The sequence below is a fragment of the Microtus pennsylvanicus genome, chromosome 17 (genome assembly GCF_037038515.1).
Source record: "Microtus pennsylvanicus isolate mMicPen1 chromosome 17, mMicPen1.hap1, whole genome shotgun sequence".
Lineage (NCBI taxonomy): Eukaryota > Metazoa > Chordata > Mammalia > Rodentia > Cricetidae > Microtus > Microtus pennsylvanicus.
The window spans coordinates 2,784,186-2,806,589 of record NC_134595.1 but is presented as its reverse complement, the minus strand read 5'-3'; the positions used below and the strand labels follow the sequence as shown (position 1 = coordinate 2,806,589).

General features: G+C 38.6%; 1 protein-coding gene across 3 annotated transcripts in view; it reads right to left on the bottom strand.

Moving 5' to 3' along the window:
* Positions 1–22,404, bottom strand: part of Pard3b (par-3 family cell polarity regulator beta) — a 1,014,383-nt gene that overhangs the window by 627,835 nt on the left and 364,144 nt on the right. For all 3 annotated transcript variants that reach the window (XR_012908166.1, XM_075951370.1, XM_075951371.1), the window contains exon 3: positions 12,039–12,210. Coding sequence is in view for 2 of the 3 variants with exons in the window: in XM_075951370.1 (XP_075807485.1) it covers positions 12,039–12,210 (172 nt within the window). In the remaining variant the exon portion in view is untranslated. The remainder of the gene's footprint in view (positions 1–12,038; positions 12,211–22,404) is intronic.

Below are 22,404 nucleotides of genomic sequence, written 5' to 3'. Positions count from 1 at the left end.
CGGAGGCAACTGTCCAAATAATCTATGCAAAAAAACCCCACTCCATTATCTGTATATCTTATGAAAAATAGTCTCTCTCTCTCTTTTTTTTTTACATTTTGGTAATTATATCCATTCTCCTCTTTGGATATATGCAAACTAATATTTTTCTCTCAAGTAAAATCAAACAAAGAGAAAGACAAGTTACACAGAACATAGTCTAATTTATAAAAAAGATGGATTTTTCTCTTATTTAGTAACCAATTCCTGTCTTGTTAATTCTGTACCAATTTAAGTCCCAAAGTAAATTTGTAGATTTAAAAAATAACGATGATTTTTTAAATCATTTAGTTGCACTATATAGTTCTTTACTCATTTCAAAATCCATTTTGAGAAGTTTTCTACACGATTAAACTCTTGTACCTTGACCTTGAATATTGTGTGTCCTGGAGCAATTTGGTATCCGTGTAAAATGAGAGCTGGCATTTTGATAATACTACAGGACAATTGTTGACACAGCATTCCATGGAGTTGCTAGGCAGCGGGGTAAGCTCATTCGTGTGCACTGGCTGCTGAGACTACTGTTTGGGTTCCTGAGCATGGTGTGGGTGTAAGGGAACTCTACAGCAAAGTTCAGAGCCAGTCACAGCCACACTCATTTAAAGCTTGCTCACATTGTCTGCTAGCTAAAGAAAACAGTGAAGAACTCTTTCAGGGAGCAAGAACTACTCCATCAAGACAGTGCCACCTTGATATACAGCTATATTACTTAGGGATTAGCCTACTATACCAGTGCATTGTGGGTAAAACCACCATCCATGCCTTCTCGAAGTTAGAGGGAAACATTAGAAACCACGATGTATTGAATGTGAACACCTTGAGCACAAATCTGTATTGTATCAATCTTTATCTTTCAATGGAGAATATTAACATTAATCAATATAGGTAGCTAGTTTCAATTAGTTTAAGCTAATAAAAAAGTATTGTTTCTTTTTGCAACAGTACTCGAAAATAGCATGCACACACTATGGCGATGAAGTAAAATTCTTACTAAATCGAGGTGAGAACATAAGGGTAAATAGTGGAGTTAAGTAGAGATCAAAATGATCATAGCAATTCCTTTGCTGCAAATCTCTAAACGCATGCAGAAGGTATTACAGAAAACAGCAATTGTTACATCAACAGTCATCAGAGACACCATCCCGGTTAACGTCCTGGCTACTGGTCGTCTTCCATAAACACTTTACCTCTTGTCATGTGTGCTTAAAGTAACACGTGCTAAAGATTAAAATTCGTGGTTTAGGGAAGAGCTAGATGGCCAGAATATATATATATATATATATATATATATATATATATATACGAAAGTAGATATGGTTTCATGGGTGGGAAGTTGAACATGGAAAAGAAGAAGCAAGCAAAACAACAAAACAGGATCAGATGAAAATATTTGTGTATAAACCAAGAGATTTCATAGTTTCGCTCAAAATAAGCAATTAAACTGATGAAAATAACAGTGTCTAATAGTTTTACCTGAAATGCTCTGGTCTAAGTACACACATATGCACTCACTTGTGGCTCACACTAACACAACCAGGTCATTGTCGTCCCTGCATTACAGCTGAAGTAAGAGACACAGTGAGGTTAAGTGGCTTCCCTGAATTCACACAGCTTGTAGGTGGCAGAATCATATTTAATCAGATTTGCTTCAGGGCCTGTGATTTTAATTTCGATGCCACACTGCTGTGGAGTAAATATGTAATATAATTTCCATACTTCTCTATTTCTAATTGTTTCATTAATGTCTTAAATGGGAAATGAAGTAAAATATTTTGGCTTCTGAGGGAGAAAACAGCTATTTTTCAGAAACATTTAAGCTCCTTGCCTTTCTGAAATAACAGAGCTTTATGAACACTATCAAACAAATGCTAAACATTATTTTAAAACAGGACACTAAAGCCGTCAAGAAAGGCACTCTGAAAAAAATCAGCTCTTGAAAAGTTCTTTGTATATGTAAGATGCTGGTGTATGTGTGTGCATGTGTGTTTATGAGAATGGGCACACGTGTGCAGGTCAGGAAGACTAACCTTCATCCTTCACTTTGTTTGTAACAGAGTCTCTTGCTTGTGCTGCACACGCCTGGCCACTGTGGTCTACCAGCTTCTGTGGATTCTCCTGGCATAGCACTGGAGTGCTGGGATTACAGGCAACTGCTTTATGTCAGTGCTGGGCATCCACACTCCAGTCCCCATGCTTGCACAGCCTGTGTGTTACCCACTGAGCTTATCCCTCATCCTTGATAAACTCTTGAAAGTTAAGACTGCTTCAGATAGAAAAGTCACAAAACTTATTTTTACATCTTCCATGATGGTCTTCTTCACCCTAAATGTAATGAGTTTTCTACATAGGACAATCAAACTTCCTGCAATGTGAAACCTCTACCAGAGAAGGATATTTGAGTCAGAGGAAGATGGCGCCAGAAAATGAACTGACTTAAACATGTCTGTGTCCCATAAAGAAAAAAGGGTGAGGTTTCATAAAGTCTGGGAGAGGAAAAAGCCAGCCATGAATTTTGGAACTCCTCAGTTAAGAGGAACCAAACAGTGAGTCTCAGACTTCGTTCAGTTATCGCACAATAATTCCCGAGGCGAGTGTCCCTGATGAGTTCACCAGAACAGCAGCATGGTCTGCATAGCCGCTGCGTAGACATGGAGTGTCTGTCTTCAGGGAGAAGGGTGAGTGCATAGTGGACATTAAATCCTGGGAGAGCTCCTTGGGCACAGGACATTACTGGCTGTAGTGGGAAGAGCTGGGATCTAAGTTGTTTTCAAATGTTTTAAGGTCACCCACTGTCCAGACTGGAAGACACACAGACTAAAAACTTGTTTTCCTACCGTTGCCTCACTAGTAGCTGGGAGTCAAATAAAAGACAATTAACCAAGCTCTGGGGAAACAACACACATGACCAAGGGCAGGCGAGTATTATGAGGAGCTCGTGAGCATCTAAACTAGCTTACAAGGCAAAGTCTTTTTCAAGTATGAGGTTTGGTAACTCTAGCCTCTCTATTAGAACAGCAGCAAATTATAAAAATGGAATTGTAACCAAGTTAAGAGAATCACACAGTAATTTATTTTCTGTCAAAGAGATTGCAAGCTGCATGGGAAGGAGTTCATGCCTTGTATTATTTTATATTCCTCTGGTAACCTTGCATAATGCTTTTCATCTACTGAGACATCAATAAATAATTATTGATTAACTGAAGCCAGTGACAGGCACACCACTGTTTTTTTTAAAGCATGAACACCTATACACTGATTTCCATACTTACATTCTTCAGCCCAACCTTCCCCAAATTGCAGATGTTGGCTGTGCAGATGCTGAACCCCCGACTACACGGGCAGTTGACTGTAACACCAAACTAAAGCCACGAGGTCAAAGGACATTATTCCTGAACTGTGACTAACAGAAGGAACTTGCCTCATGCTTTCATATCTCTGGGGTAGAAAATCTATTTACTTTACAAACACAAGTGAGGTTTAATTGATCATCATCGTTTTGCAGCAGCAGATGACAGCAGAACCTTCCAGTTTGGTGCAGCTATGCTATTGCTTTTTTCTTTGTTTGGTATTGCTGGGTTTTGTTTTTTTTTTTTGTTTTTTTTTTCAAGGACAATTATGCAAAAACACATAGAAACATCATTTTCCCTGATAGATTTTAGAATCATGAACACTGAAGTAACAACTTCTTTTAGACAACATTATCTACAAGCCCAAATACAAGTATTATAATTTTGCATGGGTTGGGGTGACACAAGGTGCTTACTCAGTTTCCTTAACCATCTGTGTTAGTAACCATAGCTAAGTAGTTTGCATAAACAAAAAAAAATAAGATGTACCACATTTTTGCTTTCCTCTAATTTGACGCATGGAAACAAAGTCCTAGATTTCTTCCATCTGTTGGGGAGTCAGAGGAAATCATATCATCCCACAGTCACACAGACTGGTAAGCGAAATTTATCCTGTCATGTTTGAAAGGTACTCGTGTTTTCTGATAGCTACTCTAATGATCTCATTAAGCCAAAGCCTAAACAGATTGGGAGTCACTGTTTTGTGTACCATAAAATGGATGTGTGGTCCAAGGACAGACTTGTGTGGTGGCAATGGCTAGACGGTCCAGCCTTTTATGTACTAAGCGTGAGAAGGGTAAACAAAAGAGAGATAGATGTCCTTTGGCAGGCATGGCTTCATTCTCATCACTGCGGATATGAGTACCAACAGATCAAGCTGTCTTAAGGTTTCTTCTTTCATTGGGCTAAATCACGATTTTAAAAAAAAATTCTAATAGGAAATGAAAGGAAATAACCAAATGTGTGTACTAAAGCATAATTCATCATGTAGCTTTACCAGACAAAGCAAATGAGAAAGTCCCGGGACAGTCATGAATGCGTGTCCAACTCTGAGTGACTTGTCCTTAAGATGGATCTTCTGTAAATAATTAAATTAGTGGGTTTTATTTTTTTTAATCTTTGCCCATCTGGGCATAAAGGAAAGAAGAATTGCACACACACACACACACGCACACATGCACACACGTGCACGTGAGTATGGGAAAAGTACTAATGACTTAACCTTGTTTTCATAATGTCAGCACAAAAGCTTTACCATATGTGGATTGTTCAAATAAATGGCAGAAGAAAATCAGGAAGATTATGATACTTTCGCTAGGGGTAACGAGAAAATTGAAAATACACACATATCTACAAAAGCTATGTTTTAAATGTGGATCATGTCATTAAGAAATGCATCATATAGGAAAGTCCTATTTAATAAGTTAATTTGACAGTGTATTGTAATTGATAAGCTAAATGCAGGTTCCCTAAGCACAGGACAACTCAGCCTGTGTGGTTTTGGTTACCTCATGGTATCTAGAATACAGCAGAGGGCTGCAGTCCCAGTCCCAAGAGAGGAGACTGGGGGCTGTGACGAAGGGGGATGGAGCAGTCACAGGCACATACTTTCTTTTGTTACTTCTTCCTCTCATTAAAAATACAAACCACAAATTATTTTCTCGTTGGTCCAGGACACTCGACAAAGCTGACTATGACAGCAGCATCGCTGAGAATCTTTCCACTTAGGGACCAGGCCTGCACGTGTGGCTTCACTGCCCTCACTATTAAAAGCAATCTGTAAAAGAGGCTTAAAAACCCAGGGCTTTCATACCAAGTGAACAGTAGGAAAGGTGACCTTTACATTCCGTTTGTTTATTAAAGGATCTGCAGGCTCCAGCTCAGTGTGGGTCCTGCATCAGCAAGAGGCCAAAGGGGACATGGCAAACTCTGTTTTTGCAGAGGTCACATAATCAACTTAGAAAATACAGCTAGAAGAGACCAAGAATGAAAGCTTAGTTTTTGTTTGTTTGTTTTGTTTTGTTTTGGTATTCTCTTGCACTATTGATTAAATGTAAATCCTCTACTAGTAATTTTCCATTTGGGGTATAACAGACTTAGTATCCTATTGGTATTAAATTAAATTATAAAATTAAATTTTGTATATTGACAAAATTAAATAAAATAGACATAGAATAACTAAAATAGGTCAGGAAAAATGAAAATTAATATGAGACTAAAATATAAGTCAAAATGAATATAAAATAGACAAAAAGTAAAATTAAGATAGTGACCATATATGTTTCCCAAAGTTTATCATTACATCATTTAATAAAGACTATCTTATTTAAAATACATTTATAAGAATAAAGACTGTTTTTATATAAGCCTCATCATGCTAAATTTCTAAGGAGATATGGACTTAGCTTAGGCAGAAGTCTCAAAACCCATTCTTCTATGAGAGGCAGCAATAGTCTGATATTTTAAGTTGCAGAATCAAATTATAAGCCATTTTCAAAGTATTCAGCTTTGTACTCAGCTGAAACAAAAATTGCTACTGTGCAGTTACTAGTGTTTAATATTTCTTAGGATTAGGTTGCCTTAGTATTGACTTTATTCCTTCATTTTCCAACAAACATTTAAGATATTTAATGAATAATCTGTTATTTCCATACCCCTGGGCAACATTTCACCTACTCTGAAAACAAAAACTAAAATAAAAACCAAAATAACAATAGCAAAAGAAGAATGGTGCCCAGGATAAGTTGGACAGGGTGTTGCCTCCCTTAGTCCTGATTTAGTTACCAACATACTAGAAAGCAGCACACATTCTGTTGATGACGTGCGCATGACTGATGGATGATAGCCTAGCAAGGTCACCATAGCTAATTACAGCATCATTCATCTAGCCTGCACGGGGACAGAAATACCAGGCTCCCAGGGAAGAAAGAAGAAAAGAAAGAAAAGCTATTCTATAGCTGCTAACTTTTGAATAATCAGCCTCAAAAGAAACAAATAGAATGAAACTCAATGACCAAATTATGACTTATGGATTCACCCAAGCAAATTCTGTGGTAATTTTAACTCTGGGTTTCCAGCCTGCAGGAGAAAGCTTCCAGCAGCAAGGAGCCGTCACAGGCTTACGTGCTTTGTAGTGGGAATTCAAAGGTTCCATCAGGAGCACAAGCCAACCGTGAGCTTTAGTTCTGCTATGTGTGTGGTGTGAGTGTGTTTGTCTAGGATCAGATGCCAAGACTTAAACTCACATTATGGCACAGCAGCTACTTACACACTACAGCCTAATTAAAGGAGTAAGCTTCCCTCTTCGTTGTGTTTTCCCGAGATCAGGACCATAAAGGGATTTGGTTTCCTTAAGAACTGAGGAAAATGTTCCCATATGTTGCCTTTATGTCCTGAATTATTCAAACTCAGAAAGAAAATGGTAGTGATTTCCAACAATAATCCAGGGCTACACAATGTTTTCTGAGAACTACTGAAAGAAAATAAAGAGGAGAGAAAGGAATGTTTTGAAAATAATTCTATTGTAGCAAACATATAATCATAATTTCCATTTCTGTTTTGAAGAAACACAACACACATGGAAACAATAAAGCTCCCAAGGCACCTTTCAGGTCTCAGACATAAGATTGACTTGCAACAAAAAGTACGTCATCTTCAAAGTTTAAAACAGATAGAATAGAACTAATATCATTTCAACTCCCAACTTTAATCAGATAGCTTTACATCTAGGTAACACAGATCACAGGAGTGGCAACACACAAATCCAAAGTCCTTTTAATCCTGAGACACTATTTAAATTGCATTGCTAAAATAATTATAACTAAAGAAATATCTTTTCATGTAAGCTTGAACCCAAAATAGCAAATTTCAATCAAGTGCTGAGAAAATGATCAAAACATAAAAAACAAAACTCCTAATTAATTGGGGTCAAGAGATGGAATTTGACAGGAGCATAGAGCTGGATTCCAACTCGGCTGGGTCCTAGTGAAATATTCCTGAGACAATCACAGCCCTCAGAGGCAAAACAAAGATTTGTTCATAGACAAGAAAGCTGCCAATGGTGGTTGCATAACAGGGAGCATTCTATGTGACTTTCACACTGCACCTCCAATCCAAATGGAGCCTCATCTAAGTTTGTGTGCAAAAACATGATCCTGAGAGAGACAAGTTACATGGCTTAGCACACATCTGGATCCCCAGAATAAAGATTTCAGGGACTTGGACCATTTCACTTGCCTACAAGTGACAGGAATTATGTCAACCTTGGTTGATAGCTATAAAACGTATTTTGGAGAGTAGAGGATCAAAGAAGGCAGCATGAGGAATAGGCATGGGAGCGGTAAAGGACTCTTACTCTTCCAAACTTCAAAGTAAAATCCCCCCAGGATGGCCTTGTATGTAAGACCTGAAATATCAGCAAAGGTGCAGAGAGATCCACATTGTAGAAAAAAGTATTATAGATATTTTATTAGCTTGCTGGTTTGATGTAAGATCTCTCTCTCTCTCTCTCTTTCTCACACACACACTCACACACACACACTCACACACACTCACACACACACTCACTCACACACACACACTCACTCACTCACACACACACACTCACACACTCACACACGCTCACACTCACTCACACACACACTCACACACACTCACACACACTCTCTCTCACACACACACACACACACACACACACACACACACACACTACCTATATGAAGTGAGAAAACAACCAGTAACTTATAGAATTGAAAAGACCTCTGAGTTACCTCAGTTATCTAGTCTTGGTTCCTCCATTGGTTTTTGATTTACCATTATTCATAGTATCAGTTTATTAATTTGCACTTTATCTCAATTCCAAAAGGATATGAAATATTATTATTATCACATCCAGTATTTAAGAGGCATGGATAATTGACATACAACTCATCAAAAATGTCATGTAAATGAAGGAGCATGATGCTAGAGAACCAAAGCAGCAGTTTCTGATTGTAGATTTTCATTGATTTGAACTAGTCATTCAACATCGGAGCACACAATGAAGTGAAGCTTTCACATATTCATTTGTAAAATGGTGTCAGCCACCCAGACAACTGCTAATTCTGAAGTCCAATGTAACCATATTTAAAAAATTTATTCTAAGGTGCATAAGGTCTTCAAGTAAAGGTGAGCATCCTTGCTATGGGACTTCCAGGAAGCATCCGACTGCTGACTTTCTACTCACCAAACTCGTGTACGTCTGTGAGCATGACCTACTGTGTAACCTGCTGGTTATCCCTACCCGACTTGTTCAGACATGGAGCATGAATGCAATAACACTAAGAATGTAAGCAACCAACAATGCTATTGTTAACTAGCATCAAATAATTGTCAAATCACTGAACAATGCTTAGAAGTACTAAAGGGCTCTACAGGGGATGGGGAAAAGTCTAGAACAAAGTAACTTCAAAGTTCAGAGGGATTCTATGAATGTAACTCTCTACAACTCTAGCTGCTGTTTCAGTCAACAGATTTTTTTTTTCTCTTAAATAGACTGTTTCGTTAGCAGTTTCTAGGATGTATAATAAAACAGCCAATCAGTAATTTGTTAAAACTGAGTCTGGGTCAGTCACTTAGTCATTATAGAATCTAGTAGAAAAAAATTCATGATAGAAATAATTTTGATAAATGGGGTTGGCATTATGTTTTTGCCCCTTGATTTAAAACTTAGCTTGCAAATTAAATATAAACATAAAAATACACATATTTTTTGAAATGAGATTTTGAACTCATTTCAATTTTCATTTCAAGATGAAATGAAAAGTTATAAATGAGATTGCAAACTTTTTTAGGTTGGGGGAATATTTTCATTGACTAGATAATTGGAAATTACCTGCTGTCTATTTGTATGTAACAATGTCTTAAAGATTTAGACAAAGCTTTAAAAAAAAGATAGCATTTAAGATTAGATAGAAATAGCTCATATTTACCAGATAAACAGAAACAGAGGGGAGAGTCAGGAAAAGTGAGCAATATTTGAACACAAAGATATTAACATTTCAAAGAAATTATTAAATGGCAAAGGGCTCTTGGTGGCTGTAGGTAGGTTAAGTAACCATAAAAGATGATCAGTGAAGATGGTGGCAAGAGGCCAAAGAAAGCCTAGGGCTCTGTGGCTGGCATCCTTCGTGTCTAAGCATTCTTCATGATGAAGATCTATTCCACTTCCAACACCATCCCTGCGTTGTACCTACAGCTCTAAGGGACATTGGCCATCCTCTTCTAGTTTTCCATGTATTCTGCACATGTGTATGTGCATGCATGCACACATGCACCTGAGCACACACACACATGCACACAAACAAAAAATAAAATGACAAATCTTTTAAAAATAAAGATAGAATCTCAACAGTTGGAAACAGAGGCAGGGAACCACACTGGAGCACTGGACTGAGCTACCAATGTCCAGTTGAAGAGTGGAAGAAGTGAGAATATGAACAAGGAGGTGAAGACCATGATGGGTTCACACACTGAGACAGTTTGCCTGAGCTAATGGGAGTTCACCAACTCCAACTGGACTGGGAGTGAATGAGCATGGGATTAAACTAGTCCTGATGAATGTGGTTGACAGTTGGGGCAGACTGAGGGGCCACTGACAGTGGCACTGGGATTTGTCTCTACTGTATGTACTGGCTTTTTGGGATCCTATTCCCTTTGGATATATACCTTGCTCAACATAGATGTAGTAGAGATGGCCTTAAACTTGCCGCAGGGCAGGGTGCCTTGTCCTTTCTTAGGATTTGAGGGGGGAGGGGTGGGAGGAAATTTGGATTGGTATTTTTTTAAGTAATAAAATAATAATAAAAAAAGAAAAAGAAAAAAATAGAATCTATTTTGAAAGGAGGAAAATTTGAGTTGGTTCTTCTTGGATTCAACATCATTATTTTGATCCAACCACAGAAGCCATAAAAAAGCAGAAGAAAAACAAACATTCCTGCCTGAAACAGCTCGTAAGAGAAAGGTGAAAATACGTTTCCAGAGGCAGGGATACCATGAGTCTCAGCCTTTTGAAGCCCACAGCACTTGCTTATAAATAGAATATTAAAACAAGCAAGAGCAATTTTCTCCTTTCGTCTTCCCTTATTGCCTAATTTTCCTCTCATACCATTTGCATAATGGATAAAAAGGCATCCATTATGCAAATGAACAATGGGGCTGCAAGGTTGCTGAAGCCACAAGCCTGGCTCCAGAAGAGGAGCAGCCGCCAACCAGCCCTCCGCCATCTATGCTCCAACAGACTGCTTTGTTAGCTTGATTCCAAAATATGCAAGAAAATTAGAAAGACCTTAGGTCATTAATTCCCTTTTGGTTTGTTTTAAAAGGGATATTTACAGATGCTTTTCAGAAAATAGAGACAAAATGGGGTTATTTGGTTTGCTCAGATATATAATGAATTTAACAGTAAGTTTATTTTATTTTATTTTGAGAAAGCATTTCACTATGTAGCTTTGGCTGCCCTGGAACTCACTATGTTGACCAGACTGGCCTCAATCTCACAGACATCTGTCTGTCTCTGACTCCTAAGTCCTGGGATAAAGGCATGTACTACCATGGTGGGCAATAGTAAGTACTGAACTTCAAATGGGGCGGGGGCGGGGGGAATGTACAATTTAAATATGTCCATTGAATTAGCATGTGTGTGTGTACTCATGCATGCATTCCAAGGTATACCTGTGGAAGTCAGCAGACGTCTAAAGCACTTGGTTGTCTCCTTCCACCTTGTGGGTCCCAGGGATTGACAGACAGCAAGTGTATCAGTCTAACCTTCTTATCAGCTAAGTTGCCACAATTTTAAGTGCATGTTCTTCTTTAAGAAAAAAAGCAGTTTCCATTTGAGAAGTGGGGACTCTGTCTGTCCTTCTGCCTGAGAATTAAGTCTAATTATGTTCTAGGCAGTGCAAGGAGCAGTCCCATAATGTTGCGTTCACAATCAACCCAAATAACATTGACACTAACACATAAGTAGATTGTCAAAAACGACAGCTATTAAACTGACCTAAACTAATCCCTAAGAAATATCAGCAAAAACAGACAGGTGCTTGACAGAAACTTTAGAAGAGTGTTTACTTTCACTCCCTATACCTTTAAAACAAATATTAAGAAAAGGAATTCTAAGCAAAACCACCAGGTAAACTGTTCTTTTTTTTAATAAATCAGAGGCAATTTCAAATTCCAAAACTAACCCCCCAACTGTTTCCTCCACTGTCTAAGATATATAAAGGAAGAAAAATAGGATGCCTACGAGAGAAAGGGAAGCTTATTTCTAGTGTGGATTCCTTGGTAACCCTTATCTTTTGCCAAACAATGAACTTTACAAAAACAGTGATGCTTCTAGGATACAGGCATACCTCATCACTTACAGTCTGACTCCCAGTGTGATTCTTCAAGGGCATGCAACTGGGAGTCACTTTGAGTTAAGATAAAAACTACATTTCCTTACCTGAGCTCCAGCAGCAGCAGAGAGTCATAGAAAAATAGCTTAGAGGACAAACCATACGTTTTTATAAAGAACGGTATTACTAGGACGAACTTCACAGAGAAGGAAATTAGAAAGTTGATGCAGTTTGCAACCAAGTGGACAGTCGGGCAGTGTCGTCAGCAAATTCCACCTACCTAACTTCAGAGCAGAAGGGGTTACGAGAATTTCCCCACCGATTGGTTTAAATGCAGCCAGTTGAGCAGCCACTTCTGTCTCGAAAGCATCTGGGCTCTGCCGATCCACAGGGTTTCCACTGGGGCACTCAATCTTCTGGAGTGGCTCTTGTTCGTCAAACACAGCAATGAGCTGCAAACGAGGCCAACAACACTAATTACTTTGTAGGACATGCTTATCACAGGGACACTGTGTCTAGTTGATTGTGATCTTTACTTGGTCTTAAAGCTAATGTTGCCTTAAAAAAAAATCTTAAATCTTATTATGCCAAGACACTTAAATCTTCAATAATATAATCCATGCAAGCACAGGAGCAGAACATGATGGGGAGTTTGCTCTTGTCTGTATATTCCTGAAATAGTCAGTTTGGGCCAGCTCTCATTGAAGGAATGAAATGGTGGCCTCTTACATTCTCTCCTCGTGAATCTGCCTAATCAAGTGTTCTCAATCTCAGTGCTTGTCTCTCCTGTGAAGGACTGAATTTACACCCTCACGTATGGTAGGCAAGTCTTCTACCACCGAACTGTACACACAGTTTCACTTGTAATTCTTTCTAATATGCCTAAAAGTTCTTTACTCTAGGGTGCAAAAGGAAAGCTCAGTATACAAAAGATGAACAAGATAATACATTATAGAATTGTACATTCAGGTCACAAAGGGATATAGCATTTCCTTATGACATGTATTTCTAGACACGTTCTAAATCCATACATACTTGCAAACAATGTTAGTAGCTACAAGGTATATTTATTCATCATGTATACACAAGTGTCCATTTTTATACATGACTTTTATATCATTTTTTCTTCATCGTGGATTTTATGAACATTAAATATACTCATTCAATGTATTTGCATATCTTTAATATAAAAATGAAATATTACTTTTCAGTCATTTTTCATAAAAAATTGACATGTTCTACTAATCACCTGATGTCACAGCACTGTAGGACAATGAAGGCAGACCTACTGTGTGACTGCAGTTTTGGCTGAACTAGGAGGCTGAACTCCAATAAGGAATTTCAACTCTTCCTCATTTGGGTAAGGTATGTGAATTCAGGAAGCAGCTCATGGAAGCTACTCCCAATCCAAAGAAGTACAGTCTAAATAATTTTGAATACTGCTAGTAACACTATGGATATTTTTCATTCATTAATAAAGCAACTTTACTTATGATTAAATAATAATAGTCAGAAGGGCAGTCAAGTCCCATTCATAAGGGAACCTTGTTGGCAATAGTATTAATATCACAAATGTAGGGGTAACCAATCAAAACACTATAAATTCCAACATAGTCTTTCAAAAGAAATGAACACAATTAGAGATATGTAAATTGGCTATCCAAAAATAATTTTCATAATTGACTACTCATTTCCAGTATGGAGACTTCTTTAATTGGAAAATCCAACAATTTATTCACCACAGAAAAGACATGCTTACTCCCAAGGCATTATTTTTAATTCTTGAAATTGAGCACAAGCATTTTCTATCTTTAATTGCTGGCACTGGTGAACTGACTTGAGATAAGACTTAAGTAGATTAATAATGAAAGATTATTCTACTATAAAAATAACCAGTAAAATTAGATCTTTCTAATCATCTGGCTAGAATGAAAGGTTTTACACTTTCAATCTTGACATAGAAAATAAAATCAATTTTAAAATATGGGTGAATTGTTTTTTTCATTACTTCTATGTCATAATTATATTAATTATTATTTCAACTTTGCATATTGTGAATTCACATATATTCTGGATATTCATTCTGATATACCCATAAACTAGGTTGTGGCCCTTTGAATTGGCACTATGAACAGTTTTACATATAAGAGGGATCTTAATTTTCTTACTTTTAATGCTTAACTCTCAGTGGCATATACACTTTGAATATTGAGGAAAGAGAGAGAGAAAAATAACATCAGTCAGAAATTAAAATCTTAAAATTGATAATTCATAAGCTAAATGATTAGATATATTTATTCTATGAAAACTTCACTATTGTCTGTGCGTTGAACCCATAAAACCTTGCAGAACTGCAGCGACAATATTAGGCCTACACATCTAATGGGGAAACACAGTTGTTAGGGGACTCTGTTTCTCACAGTTACAGACCAAATGGTGTCTGATGATACAATCAATTGTTTTCTGCAGTTTTAGATCCAGAATTTGAGCACACACTATTTCCTCATAATTAAAACTATGGAAAGAGAGGATACATTCTAGAATAGTTCTAGTTTGAGCACGGGGATATTATATTCAAATAATGTTAATTCCATTATTTGTAGATAAAGTGTTAATGGCTGTTTGGTAGATGGTAATTATGGGACTGGACGATTCCCACATGAAATAATCTCTTCAGTTAATTAATGGTGAAGTCTGCCGCCCAGTCGCACGGTCTACAGGGTTTATCACAGCACAGCCTCATCTGGATCAGTGGATGAACAAAGTCTACTCCTGGAAAGAACAGACTCGGGTCCTGACTCTCAGCAGCCCTGCAGGCTGGCTGACGAGGGCATCCACCAGCTGCTCTCTATCTCAAGAGTCACCACGTACACAGACTCACACTTGCTTCCAAACTGGTAAGTTGTTTGTCACAATCTGGACGTCCCTGTTATCTAAATTACCTTAGTCATCAAGACGTCTACATTACTAGGTACCAGAGTGCCAGGGAAACCTTGTTACAGAGGTACAGTGATAAACATTAACTACCATGCCGCTCTCTCAACAGAAGATAGGCTGGTTTCACAGCTCCTAGCACATGGGAGAGGCTTTCTGCTTTCTTCCCTTAAATTGTACAAAATTGCTACTTCCCAGAAAGGCAAGGAGGGCATGAAGAAAAGAATTACATTTATAATTTTTACACTAAAAGTTTCTCATTGGTACTTTAGAGGCTACCCCCAAACTGTGCACAATGCTTTGGGAAATATCTGAGTTGCTGCCTTCTCTCTACTCAGTTGGTCTGCCGAATGCCTTCTGCTCGCCTTCTGTGATGCCACTATTCTCATGTTACCAAGTGCAGTCCTGACATTTCCAAACTCCCAGAAACCCACAGGATCTGTTCAGCATGGCTTGATTACAACCCAAGCTTCTGTCCTCACATATTTCTGTAGTTAGCCATCTAATTTCCAGATACACTTAGGAAGGTCAGTATACAGAAAGGCTACTGATTTGTCTATCCAACAAAAACAAAAGCCTTCTCTAGACCCATTCATGAGAACAAGAACAATGCCATGTCTCTGTAAGGCAAACCTCGAGGACTCAGAACAGACTCTCACTCACTGAGTCTGCTCTTGTCAAGGTAAAGGTCAGAAAGCATCTCCCAGAGGCTGAGGCTGAGGCTGATGCCACCTCTCTCCTTGATTTTAGGATGCCATGGGAGTACTTCATCATCCTGAGGGTATTCTCCTCATGTCCCCTCTGGAACACAATACTGGCTAGGGTCCCCTTCAACTCTCTAGCTCTGCTTATTCCTCTACTTATTCCTCTTTATTGCCTGGTCTCTGAAAATGCTCAGGGGCCTGTGTCGATATTGGTTATGACCGCACTTGTTCCACGATTGGCTCCAAGGACAAGCAAATAAATTCTACATCTATCAGGCTTTCGACAGAGCTTCAGGATTATGTACTTAACTGGTCATTCTCTCCAAAACTTTACAACAAATCTTTCAAAATTCTTTCTGCACTCCTTTATATTGAAATTAAAGGCAAAGGATCAGGCCAAAGCTGTGCATTGATTTTTTTCACCTTTATTCCACTCATACAGCCACACATGTTCAATTTCTCAACAAATCTGAAAATTTCACCAGGTTGTGACTGGTTCTCACCACCTTTACCATCACAATTTGGATCTAGTTCCCAGGTGGTTACGATAGCAGCCTTCTTGTTGATCTGTTTCTACCTAGACATCTCTTCAGTGAACTACTCACATCAGCATTAAAGATCATCTCTAAAAAACTGGAGATAATCCTGCCCTATGCTCCTGTGCCTGAAATATCCTCTCCCCTCACATGGAGGAAATCCCACACTCTTGCTATGGCTTTTGAGATTACAGGGTCTGTTTCACTTCTGACCACAGGTCTGAATTGCTTTCTCTCTTGCCCCCAGGACAGTTAGATTATTACTTTGTACCTATCCCAGTGGCTGTTCCAGGCTATCTTCCTGAGACTGTTACCCACTGTCTCAGGCACCTTACTGTAAAGATTCAGCATCTCCACTCCACTGTCAAGCTTGCACTGGCCACCCATTAGGACTGCCTTGGAGTTGTCAGCACACCCTGATGCTACTCATCTCTCTCATTTCTTGACTGTCCATCCTCACTTTCTCAGAATTGAAACTTCAAGAGGACCGTGGCTTTTTTTTTTCTGCTTTGGATGGTTTAACCTCCATGAGTTAGAACAGTAAATATAACATAAACATGAATAGAAAGGTGTGAAGGATAAGGTAAAATATATGCTAAAATTTAGCATATTCACTTTAAATTGATATATATATTCAAATTCAAAATTTAGCATATTCACTTTAAATTGATATGTATATATTCAAATTCAAAATTTAAAAATATTTCAAATTTTTTAAACAATGTGGGGGAGCACGTGTGTGCACATGTGCGATGTGGCTTTTGAGGAGCCCAAAGCAGAGCTCCGCGGAATCAGTTCTCTCCTTTTATCTTTTACGTAGTTTCTATGGACTTAACAGACCAGCAAGTTTGTGAGGCACACTCGTTTTGCACAGTAACTCACCTTGCAGCCCCTGTGTGCATTTTCCTGGTTCTTGTCTTATGTATCAATATGTCTATGGAGGGAAGTGAGGAAACAGTGTGCAGGATGGAGAACGAGGCAGGCAGCATCAGCAGCGTGGTCCTAGGCACTCATTTGAGCACTTTGCTTTAAGATGCTGCTCCATGTGGAGGCATGCAGTATATGCTCGAAGTAGCTTAAGAACAAATGGGAACAAATCTGGGTAAGCAGAGGCACAGGCCTTAATTGCTTGGCATCATCTCAAAGTAAAAGGCCAGCTTTGTTCTACAAAATCACAAAATCAAACCCTCTGTGCTGCCTTCGTCAAAGTTCTGTTTGCTGCATGGTTGCCCGGTCCTTTCCACCGGCACCCACTTCTGCACAGGAAGCTTATGTGCAGGTACATAGATGTGTAAAACAGCTATACAAATCAAACATTGACTGCTGATGATAGAGAAATTTATTTTATTACAATTCTTTGAAATGCATATGCTGTTATCCTTTACTAAGGATGAAGCAATTTTTCTTACTAATGAGATATAACTTGCTTATTTTTACATAAAGAATTAAACCTTAGCTGAATATTTGATATTGTTGAATGAATACCATGAATACCATCTTCAATATTTTTCAGATTTGACTGATAGCCTGATCTGATACTTAAAAGCTATTGAATGATAATAATAAGATAGTCAATTTCCTTTTCCCCCCACAACTAAATCATTGTGGTTTTAGAAAAGCAGAAAACTTTGTATATACAGTAAGAGCACTGTCATCTATATAATACATAAATGCCTGGGATGTGAACAAGGTGCTTTCAGGAAGATTTCTCCTTTGGGTGCCGTGTGGAATACATGGTATGCTCAGAACAAAGGACAATACTTGCAGGTACTGTGAGAAACAGCCTGGAATCAGTGTGTTCGCTTTTGATTTAATTTTTGGTCACTGTATGCTGGAAACCCTTCTATTGTTACAATTTATGTGGCCTCTCACATTTAGATACAGAACCTCATAGAGTCACAAGACATCGTTTTGGAAGCAGCAGTATGTTCTATTATTTCTGCTCCACGGTTTGAAGATCCAGGTATAGTATACTTCTCCAGAGCCTAGTATACCTTGAATGAAAGTCATGAGAACACAAGAAAATGAAAACCTTCCTACGCAATGCAAACTCTTGTTCTTAGGCTGGAGTTCAACTGCTAATACCGAGTGTGGTTCCAGATGTAAAGATTAGGGATTAATCTTTACATCTGTTCCCTTACCAGAGCCATCTAAAATGAATATCTGGGAGTTTTGAATAAAACAGTGAGATCTTAGTGAAGAGAGTATTTTCACCTTCTACTTTTGTACTTTGTGAAGATTAAGAGAATGGATAAGTCAACAATTGTAACCACAAAGACTCAAATGAAATACAATAATTTCTACACCTTATGACACACCGTTAATAATAGATATGATTCAAAAGGTCCATTGTGCAATCTATCTCCAGCACCATCCGCTCATGGGTTCAGGTCTGCTTTTATATTTGATTCGAAAGACTAAATGACCAGTTGGATGCTCATCAACCATCCCCATCAACCAGTAAGGTATGTGCGTTTCTGCTGAGGAGACAATACTACTGCCTTGGCAATATCCCCAGTGTATCTAATACTTAGCATGGCATCTGAGACACAGTGGAGGTTACATTTAATTTTCTATCCTAACACAGAGATCATTCCCTGTACTGCAGACTAAGTCCCACTTGACTTGTTTATCTGTATCCTGCATTCGCTTTGTTGTTTCTCTTTAATCTCTTCATCACACAGTTGACAGAGGAACACAGGCACTACCAAGATCAAACACATCAAATGGGCAATTTCAGTTCGTCCTTTTATTCTTCCTTTTCATCACACAAGAACATACAACCCTTAGAGGTGCATTGGTGCTCCTCCACCCAGCCCCGCATGGCTTGGGCCACTGCTTCTATCTGGCTGTAACTCAAAGAGCTTTGCCAATGTCTGTAACTTCTAAGTTGACAAGTAAATATTTTAACAATAAATGCCACCAAGTGCATTCACTGCAGAGTCCCTCAATATTCATTGTGTGGTTTATTCTCTTGTCAACCTGCAGCATTCTGTCACTTTTATAGCCTGCGTTTTTATAATCTTATGTTATTATCCTTAGCCTGTGTATAGAATAAAAAGGAGTCAACCAAATGCTCACAACGCATAATAAACTGTACTTATAAAGGCATTTTTATTAGTAATTACACAGAGAAACACGTGATTCTATTTTAATACATGCCAAATGGACTAATGAACTAATATGAAGAAAGTCTTATTTCCCCCATTGAGATTCTTTGGGTTAAGCTGTTGAACTTAACAAACTGCTGTTTTTACTGTTATCTACATATTCCATGTTTCCAACAACTTCTATGTAAAATTAGAAGACAAAGAGCAGAATCTGACAACGCAAGTTGGGAATCATTCATTTCAAGTCTTAATGTACACAATTAAGTCTAAGCAAGACTGTGAAATCACAAGTGGAGGAAGCCCAGTGTGGCCTGTGAGTTGTGTCGGAAGACAGCTGCGTTCTCACTGGAATCCAGGCTTCTGCTTAGAAGTACGCAATGCCCTGTTAGCATCTTCATCAGACACTAGCATCAGACTCAGTAGCCTCAGAAGAACTCAATGGCTTCATTCTCAGGAAGGTCCATCTGCATTCAGTAAATGAGAGAAATCTCTTTCCATTTCCCCCTCAAACTGAAAATTCATAATTGGGGCCTTTATAAACTTACAGTGTTAAGCTTAAAGTGAAAGGAAATAACAGGATTTCTTCAGCTGTGAACTCTATTCATTGTTATCACATTTTAAAGAGGTTTTTGCTTAAACTTCCCATAACAAAAAATATGCCTATTAAAAAGCCATCCATATTTCAACCCAAATACATTTACCTCCGTTAATCATGTAGCAAGTTGCTAAGAAGTGTGGTGTATGATAATATGTTAGACTGAATCATATTCTTCCTCTGAATCACCTGAATTAACATTTTAGAGTGGTGTGTAACCACCTGACAAGTTTGAGATAATCTTGAATTTGTTTTCACTGCATTTTCTTAACTTCCTTCATGAAAACAGCTCACCATTATTACACACAGCCACACAGGGGAATCCTGGCTCCCAGGGAGGTCAATTGGCAACCATGAAACCTTAATCCAGGTGTAGCTGGGAGCACAGCAATGGAACGAGTGTGTGGATGCAAAGGCAGGACACAAAACGAGCATTGCCAGGACAATACAAATGTAAGGAAATGTAAAACTCAATGTATTTGCTTATATAGTAATAATATTTCTTCTGCTCCAGAATTGAATACATTAATAATACCAGACATACAAGAAAATTGAAGATAAAGTACTTGGGTTTAAAAGGCTAGGGAATTCTCAAAGATGATCCCAAGACACTGGGTGGCTTTACTTGCCATTTACCCAGTAGAGCACTGCAAAGTTCCTCAATTTTGTCCAATCTCAAGGGCTTTGAAGGCTCCAGAAAGTGTGCATTATTAGAAATGAAGACATGAAATATGGTGCTGTGTTGGGAAGGCAGACACACACACACACACACAGTCACATGGCACTTCTCTTTATTATTTCTCACACACATGCACACACATGTTATTCACATTTTTGAAATATTCTACTATATAAACAACGATATCAAAAATAGAAGAAAAAATTAATACATGGAAAAGCATCTTATAAAGTGGAAAGTGTCACATGCACTCAGTAAGTTCAGCTGTCTTGTTTTAATTTCCCATAGTATTCTAGAATTGATAGTATCCAGCTAACTTAAACTTAACAGTGTCTCAGAAACATAACTCTTTGCCATGGTGGAACACAGTCCTCTAGGAAAAGGTGGAATTTCTGTCTGAGTTCTCTGTGGAGGGATCAGTCCATTACAATCAAACCGGGCACTGCTTCTGGCCTGACCTTGATGGCTCTCAGCCTTCCATCCTAACCGTCAACATTTCAACACAATACTATTGCTATTGCAGAAGAGGTCTTTCTAGAATCAGATCTGAGTACGGTCACAGTTCAGCTTCAAATTTACGGTAGCCTCTTGAGGATTTCCCACTGAAGAGCCGTCTACAGACTCCCGGGCGTTCCTGTGACTGTCCATGCCTCTATCCCGACCTGTCACACAGCATTTATTCATTACCTGATTCTTCCTAAACATAGATTATCAGTTTGAAATCATGAATCTCACCACTAAAATAGAGTTAATGAATAGTTGAGAATTTAAAACGGAAGCAAAATCTATCAGGAGGATACAGATTAGCACACAGAAACAGCAATGAAAACCGAGCTTGGAATGGGAGCAGCAAAGGTCAGACCAGAGCCCAAAGCACACTAGAAGATGCTATTCTGCCAATGATATCATGGTTCCTACCACTGTAGCCCTTAGTGCCTTGTGGGCTCGAACTCTCTGCATAGCTGGACGTTTAATATTCGTGGGATACACTGAGAGAGTGCAGCTGCCCCTTTCATGTGAGAGGACAGAAAGAAGCCTAAATGGACGTCATCCTCGAACCCACTACAGGAGCGGAGGAGCAAGGCCGCCGCTGCAAGGCTGTCTGCCTTTGTCTCGCTCATGCAGACATCAGTTCTGCCCGTTAGGACTCTCCAACCAGCTGGGAATAATAGGAAAGGTCACCCTCCCAACCATGTGGGCAGAACAGCCTCTGTCCATCCTTGAGGTCCATGATGAAATTGCATTTCACATTTTTCCACATAAAATCTAGTTAGTATACGGTGATCCCAATTCTGTTTCCTGATAGATTACATCTATGTATTGGATTTTCTTCCGGAGCAAATCTTTTGAAATTGTAGAGCTAATTTGTCCAGTCACACACACAGTTTGGAAACAAGCACAACTGTGCAGTGTTCTCCGTGACATCCGACTGTTAGGAGACTCTGCTTTATTTCCCTAATGACTGCAATCCTCAGTGTATTGCTTAAGTTTTTGGATTAATGAGTAAGCAATCAAATGTGATTTTAAGTCATGAATATAACAAACATACTATTCATTTATTTTGACAAGTATTTTGATTTATGAGACTTGGCTACAAATACAAGCAGCCAATTTTGTAAAAGGGAAAAGAAAAAAACCTCTGCTTTTAAGACAACCTAGCAGCTCTCAGATAATAAATCTTTACAGAGAATGAGAGGAAAGCCACAACCTTCTAAAGACAATAAAGTGATAGCTTGCTAGAAAAAAAGAAACAATGAATTTTTACAATGTCCTCAAACATATCTAAGAGATGCTCTCCATACAACTTGAGCTGTATAAATATCCTACCCACCACAAGCAACATCCTGGCTAAAATAGGCCAGTGCTGGCCGGAGGCAGGTGCACTGGGCATACCTGTCCCTAGGTCTGTCATGCTTGTATCCGAGAACACAAATTTTGACAGCTTTTTGTGTCCTTTAGAGGAACCTATACTCCATGTCTGAGATTCCTCTAGACCAGACAAGACAGTGAACAGATTCCAAAGATGGAAAGGGAAGAACCCCTGAAAATGAGTTTCCTCAGATGGGTCGGTCAGGGAACTGACTCCTT